The sequence below is a fragment of the Haliotis asinina genome, chromosome 9 (assembly GCF_037392515.1).
Source record: "Haliotis asinina isolate JCU_RB_2024 chromosome 9, JCU_Hal_asi_v2, whole genome shotgun sequence".
Lineage (NCBI taxonomy): Eukaryota > Metazoa > Mollusca > Gastropoda > Lepetellida > Haliotidae > Haliotis > Haliotis asinina.
In genome coordinates this window covers 46,908,004-46,917,710 of record NC_090288.1, presented here as the reverse complement: position 1 = coordinate 46,917,710, position 9,707 = coordinate 46,908,004, and the positions used below count along the sequence as shown (strand labels likewise).

General features: G+C 38.7%; 1 protein-coding gene across 1 annotated transcript in view; it reads left to right on the top strand.

The window, feature by feature from the left end:
• The first annotated feature begins 4,654 nt into the window (after positions 1-4,654).
• Positions 4,655-9,707, top strand: part of LOC137295954 (uncharacterized) — a 38,927-nt gene continuing 33,874 nt past the window's right edge. Inside the window, exon 1 of the mRNA XM_067827551.1 lies at positions 4,655-4,735. Within this exon, the coding sequence (XP_067683652.1) occupies positions 4,668-4,735 (68 nt within the window). The 5' untranslated portion in view covers positions 4,655-4,667. The remainder of the gene's footprint in view (positions 4,736-9,707) is intronic.

The following is a 9,707-nucleotide window of genomic DNA, read 5'->3' as shown; positions in this document are numbered from 1 at the left end:
TACCTCGATATTTAATCATGTAAAAATGAGTAATACTGAAACTCCGACCTACTATCACACATAAAACAATTTCGGGACAAATTCGCTAATATCTGTCGTAGGTTATGAAACGTATATATCGCAAGAAAGTCTAAACCATTAAAAGGAAGAAGACGCGACATTAAATTAAACTAATATCATCACTTGGTTGATAACGGTGTTTGTACCTACATCGGAACGTCGCAATCATTGTAATAAAGAAGTTGACTTTCCATAGAACTTGGTTTTCCTTCACCTTCACAACTTCTGTAATGCCCCTCAAAGAACACATCTTCAAATCTAAACGATTTGATAAACTATTCTAGACAATGAAATGCAATAAATCAATGAAGTGTAGTTGCAAGCTCAAGGTTTATAAGCACCTACACAGCACTTATATAATTGTATCCAGTTGTTGTGTATCTGTTTCAATGATATATGTACCGGTGAAGTATTGGCATAAGCAAAGGTGTGCCAAACCAGGTTCTCAGGGAACAAAAATAGGTTAAAACAATATCTAACATACGACGAATGTTATGGATGTCAACTTCTGCTTTATTGTTTTCACGACGTTTCTGGGCTATTCCTCGCCCCTTCGTCACGACGTTTCTGGGCTATTCCTCGCCCCTTCGTCACGACGTTTCTGGGCTATTCCTCGCCCCTTCGTCACGACGTTTCTGGGCTATTCCTCGCCCCTTCGTCACGACGTTTCTGGGCTATTCCTCGCCCCTTCGTCACGACGTTTCTGGGTTATTCCTTGCCCCTTCGTCACGACGTTTCTGGGCTATTCCTTGCCCCTTCGTCACGACGTTTCTGGGCTATTCCTCGCCCCTTCGTCACGACGTTTCTGGGCTATTCCTTGCCCTTTCGTCACGACGTTTCTGGGCTATTCCTTGCCCCTTCGTCACGATGTTTCTGGGCTATTCCTTGCCCCTTCGTCACGATGTTTCTGGGCTATTCCTCGCCCCTTCGTCAGGTGGAAGAAGAAGTTGACATCCATAGCATTTGTCGTATATTAGTATACCGACTTCAAATGCCCCTCAAGAACCCCATTAAACCACATCTATTGCAGATCTCACTCTCTATGGTAGATCCTTTATAAATGATGTAATCAAACAATGGAACAATGGATGCCCTGTTAACAATCACTGATTATTACTTGTAAAGATGCCTCGTTCTTCTTTGATATCAATATTGGTAAAAACAAACACCGTCAGGTAATCCATGCGCTTTCAGGTGTAGCGATTTAAATTCTCATAAGTGCGACAGACACATCTCTTCAAATTGGGCCTGCCACTGCGGTTATCCGAAAGAAGGCAATATTCACTATTTCTTTACCTTTCCGCTGTATAATGACTTACTGTTTTCAGGGTACTTTTATCAATATGATGGATACGATATGCATTTGGTTTTATATGGTAATTTTGTTGCAGACTCTGAAACTAACAAAAGGTTGATCTCCTCTGTTCACCAAACATTTAACGTGACTGATGAAACTATTCATGAAGTTCAACAATTAAATACCCTATTTCATTCAAAGAGCAAACATGTGGTATCAGTGTATTCCCTTACATTACTGGCAATTGATTAGTTCTATATAGCTTCTGCAAATATATACATGTTCTGGAGAGGCATTTATATATGTCCAGTGCGCTTATTTGCAAATCCTTTTTCATTCTCTTGAAATAAAATTTGTTAAAACAAATATGACGTCTATTACCTATGATATTAAAACACATTTGATACATTTGAATCTATAACACTACTTTGCCTATGCTAGAAAAATCTGAAACTTTACAGACGAAAAAAAGTAGATACAGTTTTTAACGTACATGTGAGTACACATATATGCATTTCTTTTTTAACAATGAAGTTTCGTTCGTTTCCTCAGGCAATTAAAATACATTGTACATGCAATAGAGCGATTACTAGTTGTAAGCAGGGAGATGGGAAGAACAAGTTCAGACGATATCGTTCCAGTCCAAAGGAGTTGAAACGTATCTACAGAGTAACCTCCCTTGGTCGTTCCGCCAAGCGCTAATGATGTTGCGCTGTGGAGTCAAGCGTTGAGACCGGTTGATGCACCAACATGCCCCTGAACATACACGTATGTTTAATTGTTATGAGAGGGTTTAGGGTGAATGTCATGTTTGATTCATTGTCTACTTGATTTCGATGTTACAAACACTCTTTCAGTCAAATGTGAAGAAATATGTTGTGTTTCTAAATGTTTGAGTGGTTGTCACAAGTTTATCACGTCAGAAGTTGAACCGTTCTGTTTAGCAGCCAAAATGTGTAAACCTTCTTCGGAAAAGCGGCAAGGTAAGCTACAATGTGTAGGTCTTTTTACAATGTAAAATGTATATTTAGCCATTATTGCCATATAATGGGTGGCTCATAAATGATATTTTGTTGCATAACTTGTTTATTGATTTATACTGTAAACACGAGGTGAGACTATAATGAAACATTGTCTGTCTGTTTGCCTCTGAAGACATGCAGATACCGAGCACAAACCGTGCCTACGATGCCTGCCCGACGCAGAGCAACAATCCCACTATAGTGGGAGTGCTGTCGTGCTTTGTCACTGCTGCCTCTCGCTCCGGTTACACAAAGCCAAATGTTTTCCTGTAGACTTCTGTAGTAACGTTATATTTTCTTTAAAATGCTCCAACCTGTCAACAGCCATTCCAAGTTCTCGCTGGCTACAGTCTGACCTTTAAACTACAATAAAAACATTGAGTCCAGTTAAAGACAAAACCTGCCAAAGTTCCGAGCACAGGAAGCAGAACACACCAACCCCAGTTCCGCATCAAACGTCAACTACTTGAAAATGTAGGTACACACTGAGCATTAGTCATGGTGAAAAAAATGACGAAGCACGAAATACTTAAATCTGTTGTCAGTTTTAATTACTTGACGTGCTTCGAAAAAGAAAAAAATCATAAAAATCTTACATTATGCCATTGAATCACAACTAGTTCATGTATCTATCTCTGCAGATGTTTACATTGGCAACTCGCTCGGGGAGCACTTGATTCTGAAATAGTGCAGTAGAACCTCCAGAGGTTATCAATGGCACTTCTTTTGTGCCCCCCCCCAAAAAAAAAAAAACAACCCCAAAAAACCCCAAACAAACAAACAAAAAACCCAAACCCCCGAAAAAACAAACAAAAAACGCAAAACAAAAAACAAAAAAACAAAAACAAAACAAAACAAAAAAACCCCAAAACCAAAAAACATCACAAACAACAACAAAAACAAAAACAAAAAACCCAAAAGCAAAAAAAAAACACAAACAAAACAACAAAAAACTAACAACCCCCCCCCCCCTCCTAAAAACAACAAAAGCAAAACAAAACAAAACAAATCAAAACAAATTTTTTTTGTAACATCTATAAAGGCAAACAACCGTTCCGATCATTTGGGACTAACACATTTTCAGAGGGAAACAAGCCTTAACGATCCTTCTGGAGCTGACGCATTTTTAGAGGCAAACGAACCTTTCATGACGACCAATTCTAACACGGATCTTCACGAGCCATAGCTGCCACCCGCTGTTTACGAGGAATATGAAAATTAATGCAATACATTGAAACAATCTACACTAAGGTCCTGACACGACTCAGGGTGGGGATATGCTCTCTGTGCTCGTAACGCGATCACGGTGGGAACCACACTGGCCCGGATGTGTAGGAGTGAAAGAGACATTTGCGATTAAACCGTTTTTCCCAAATAATGTTCATTGTTCCTCAGAAACTTCAAATAGCTCAAATCTAAAACAAACGCATATTATGCTGGCTTCGACAGAATGCATAATAAAATATGAAACTTTCATCTAATCTGAATGATGAAGACATCCCTCTCCATCGACTGCATTCTTCCACCACCTCCGTTACATTACCATGACTACTGCCGTGTCCGAGGAGCATGTAACCCAACTTGAATCTGTGTGATGGACTGCATACAGTTAATCAATTGCAAGAAGAGCAATAATACAATTTCCAAGCCAATGTGTAGTAACGATCGACATCTACGTCATGTGGGGAGACCCATAAACTAACGTTCCATGTGAAAAAGTGGCTGCCACTGGGTGTCACGTTTCATGTTTCATCTGGAATCTAGGTGCTACTAGGTATCATGTCTAGCTGCCACCGGGTGTCACGTTTCATATCTTTCGTAGCATCAAGCTCTTACTGCCACTCGTTCTCATCTTTCATGGCTCCCTTTGACTTGATGAGTGATAAGAATGGACTCTAAAGACTTTAAGTTATTAATTTTCTAACAAAGGGTATTTGTACTTCGATCGAAAAACAAACTCAGTAACATCAATATTTTCAGTGTGGGGCATATGCATGTCTTTTTTTTGTCGAATTGTGATGAAAATGATGATGTCGACGACGACGATGACGACGACGATGACGATGATTTAATACGTCAAAGACGTCGAGGCAATCTGAAGCGTTAATTAGTAATGTATCACTTTGGGACAAACATATCATAATGAATATCTAAAATCCAGTCATGTAGCTTATGAGTTATGATCATGATCACGCTTTTGAATAATACTAGTTCCTCGTGTGACTTGTGGTCGTGGGACTATAAAGCCTGTCATGCAGCTTCCCTCTCTCAGTTTCGTCGCCTACATCATGACCGACACACAACGCCAGCTAGCAATCACTTTAGCCGTTGCCGCCCTCATAAGCACAGCTTATGGGTAAGTTCAAATGGCTTTTCTGTCTCTGTCTTAATTGTAACACAGCAGTAATCTGGAGTAGACTAGTTACACTGACACAGCATGTCATTTGTGTTTTCAAAATTTACATGTGTCAATGCATCTGTAGTAAGTGAATAAGGATTTCACTTGTATGTGTATGTGTGTGTGTGTTTATCGGGTGCAATGTTTAAACGTACGTTGCATTTATGTGATTGAAATTATGGGTTAACTTTCCCACAAGCACCAGCCAGGGTCTATGTAGGTAGCAAGGGCAATCTACAATGTAAGTTTCCTATAGTTCCTAGCATGGTGATCAGCTTTGCTTTGCTGGTGGTCTAGCCCATTTATATATTGCACTATTGTCTTTAGTGGTGTATTTTTATGATAGTGTATTAGTCTTGAATTAAGAGCTGTGATAATCTTATATTTTAACTGTCCTTCGATGACAGTTTTTTTACGTTCTGGATTGACTGATTTTAGAATTGATAGAAATTAAATTGTTCCCATCACGATATGGCTACACTATCGCTGATTTGACCTTAAATAGTAACTCTCTAAAAGCAACCTGTCATGCTATGAATACTTTCCCCATCATCCTCGCCAGACTCTCCGTCATAGGTAGTTGGAGTGATAAATATAGAGGCATCAGCACAATTTTCTTCCTCAATGATTCCCTCAATATCACGCACACTTTAAATTCTGTACATATTACACATTAGTCATGATGTTTCATAACAATACTGTGATTAAGTTGTTAATGTTAAAAACTTCGGTACCATTCCGCTATCTCTCATTAATAATTTAGGACTAAATTATATGTTAGCTTTATATGTCGTGAATCACTATGAACGATTCTTTCAAGTGAGACGTGACGTGTATAGATGAAACTACTTGGGACCTTCAAGACTTTGCAGCCCATTGAGCTTCGCTTTCAACATACAGTTTTATCATGCTTGCACAAATAAGGTATTGTTCAGGTTCATTATTCAAAAGGGAATATTTATATGCAAACGTTAGACATTTAAGGTAGATATGATACAAAAGATACAATGGAATGGCAGAATTAGTGAGTGACTAGTTAGCATCATACTGGCAATATTTAGGCAGTTTCGTGACGAGAAAAATATATTATTTGAATATTAAACTTTAAAACAAAGACATATGTCATCAAAGAACAGTAAAACAACAAGAACATCACGGTTCTTAATTTACGACTAGTACAATATCGTAAAAAAATGTTTCACTATAGGCAATACATATGTGCTATAGATCGCCAGAAACTGAATGTTGATAAGCATACCAGGGACCAGGGACAATGACGAAACATTGTCATGGTCAATCACCAACACATCGCAGTATTTGAAACTCGACCCGTGAAGGTCCCGGGGTAAAATAGGCCTTCAGCAACCCACGCTTGCTATAAAAGGCGATAGTGCTTGTCCGAGGCGACTAACGGGATCGGGTGGTCAGACTCGCTGACTTGGTTGACACATGTCATCAGTTCCCAATTGTGCAGATCGATGGTCATGTTGTTGATCATTGGATTGTCTGGTTCAGACTCGATTATTTACAGACCGCCGCCATATAGCTGTAATATTGCTGAGTGCGGCGTAAACCTAAACTCACTCACTCATTTGAACCCGGATTGAAATAGCGTTAGACGATTAGAATAAGGACGTTGAATAGATGACGGACGCTGTAGTTCCCTGAACACATTTCTCTGAAATTCAGTAGACTAAGATACACAGGGAAGTGATATCTGCATCAGCTGGTCAGCGTGCACACTTGTGACTGAGGAGACAGGAACCGCGGACTTAAGGGGACATGACAAATATCCTGAACACAAGGATGATTGGTGTCATCTGGCTAGTGGCGTATTATGACAATGTTACATATGAACAATAATGTCATGTAACTATTCGCTGTACAAACGACACGGATAACGTTACATCCGTATTGTCCTAGAGTAAGAACGCACGACATGTTGAGGGACGTTGACGCTCAAAGTCGTACTCTCTGTAATAGGGGTTGAGAAATGCAGACATTCTATACCACATAGCTCAATGTAAAAGTTGGTTGGATGGTTTGTTGTTTAACGTCGTACAATAAATATTCCAGTTATATGGCGACCTTCCGTAAACAATCGAGACTGGACCGTCTAGCGTTAGAATCAACCTACGCAACTGGGATAGGATGACATGTGTCAGGCAAGCCAGCGAGCCCGACCCCCATAGTCGCTTCCTTGTCGACAAGCATGGGATCAGTACAAACCCGCATCAGCAAATGTCGTACTGTCTGTAATGGCGGTAACTATGGAGACATATTCTGTACCACATAGCTCTGTGTGAAGGTCGTACTGTCTGTAATGGCATCCGCTAAGTATTCATATTCTTTACCACATTGCTCAATGTAAAGGTCATATTGTCTGTAATGGCGGTAGCGAAGTACCGCATATCTCGGTGTAAAAGTCTTACTGTATGTAAAGACTGTAGTTATGTCGACATAGTCTATACCACACAGCTCAATGTAAAAATCTTACCGTCTGTAAAGGTGGTAGTTATGTGCACATAGTCTAAATCACACAGTTCAATATAAAGATCTTACCGTATGTAAAGGCAGTAGTTATGTGCACATAGAATATACAACACAGCTCAATGTAAAACTCTTACTGTATGTAAAGGTGGTAGCTATGTCCACATAGTCTATACCACACAGCTCAATGTAAAAATCTTACTTGCTGTAAAGGCTGTAGTTATGTCGACATAGTCTAAATCACACAGTTCAATATAAAAATCTTACTGACTGTAAAGGCGGTAGTTATGTCGACATAGTCTAAATCACACAGTTCAATATAAAAATCTTACTGACTGTAAAGGCGGTAGTTATGTGCACATAGAATATACCACACAGCTCAACATAAAGATCTCACTGTATGTAAAGTCGGTAGTTATGTGCACATAGTCTAAACCACACAGCTCAATGTAAAGGTCTTACTGTATGTAAAGTCGGTAGCCATGGGCACAGAGCCTATAGAACACAACTCAATGTAAAGATCTTACTGTATGTAAAGGCGGTAGTTATGTCGACATAGTCTATGCCACACACTTCAATGTAAAGGGCTTACTGTATGACTGTAAAGGTGATAGTCATGTGCACATAGTCTATAGAACACAGAGCAATGTAATGATCTTACTGTATTTCAGTAGTTATGTGCACATAGTCCATAGAACGCAATGTAAAGATCTTGTTGTATGTAAAGACAGTCGACATAGTCTGTACCACACAGCTTAATGTAAAGGTCTTCCTGTATGTAGGCGGTAGTTATGTGCGCATAGTCTGCACCACACAGATCAATGTAAAGGTCTTATTCTATGTAAAGATGGTAGTTATGTTGACATAGTCTATACCACACAGATCAATGTAAAGATCTTACTGTAAGTCGGTAGTTATGTGCACATAGTCTATACCACACAGCTCAAAGTGAAGATCTTACTGGCTGTAAAAGCGTAGTTTTGATCATATTCTATACCCTATATCCAGAACAAAACAGGATTATATTCTCATAATTCATAAAAGGCGTGACAAAGCACACACGCATATTTACATACAATACAATATGATATATGGTTGATACATTGTGGATTATTTCAAGTGAATATGTGTAAATAATACAAGGTTTTCGTTGGATGTTCCTTTTTTTGCCAGTAGGGCAAGTTGTTTATTAAATTAGTTAGAGGAGGCATGGTCGACTGGGTTTGTTGGTTTAAATAATCCCACACGGCCTGGCAGGGGTGGCTTGGGTGAGAAAGGAAATGACAATGACGGTTCATACACAAAGTCCAACAAAATGAGAAACAACATCTCTACACTCCATCATGGTCTTCCTTCCTGCTTGAAGATGGTCTTTTTCCATGATATAATCTAGTCTATTGTCACTTCGGTGAACGGAAATAAAGAACTTACTCACTGTGAAAACCAGAAAACAGCTGAACTTTATCAAGACACACACAAAATATATACGTAACTATAACCTCATAACTGTTCCATATTTTTACTAATGCTTGTTGTTTTTTGAGTGACATTTTTAGAATTTGGAGTCAGATATCTCTTGTGAGACCCACCGAACCTTAACTCTGTATTTGTGCTTACTTAGATGATGTATGTACATGTATTTCATGAATATGAAAACATATATTATCTATATGGGAGTCCAAATGACGGCACACATTTTGTATTAAAGCGAAGGGGGAAGCAAAACCAAAACCCAAACCAAAACAGGCATGGAGAAAACAAATCATGAGTGAGCAAACAAAAATCATTCCCTCTAATGGTGAAGAGCCGACTGGCAAAATGTTTCGTTAACTTGAATGAAATTTATTTGTTTGTTTGAAATGAGATTGTTCGCTTCACAGTATGGTTGAAATATTATGGAGATAACTAATAACCCATTCATTCACTCACTGTTGCTACATGAATGGTTCTGATATTTTTATATTAACCGCATAAAAGTATTTTAATGATGGAAACAAAAACGCTACTTTTCATATTTAATATGGCCCATCATGTTTTAAAACTCTCTCGTAACCTTTTATGGTGGCCAATGCGTTTTACCAAGGCAGCATTGTTTCTCTCTCTCCCTTTATCTCTCTCCCTCCCTCCCCCCCTCTCTCTCTAGCAACGGGGAGAGTTCTAAGAATATACAGCTCCTTTATTATTAAGGCTAAGATGCAACCAAAAACTAAACACAATTAAAACACAATCATCATTTATTCATGACATGCAATAAGCATTGCTGATTATGAGAAAACAAATAAGAAAATTATAAGCGTTCAGTCGCAATTCAGAAGTGCAAGTTTTGGGGTTTTTAAGTTTATTATCTTTTATTTGAAACAAATAACTGTCACTGTATGCATAATATAAATACAACCTACATGCACTGTAAATATAATGCATAATAAGACGTATATATCTC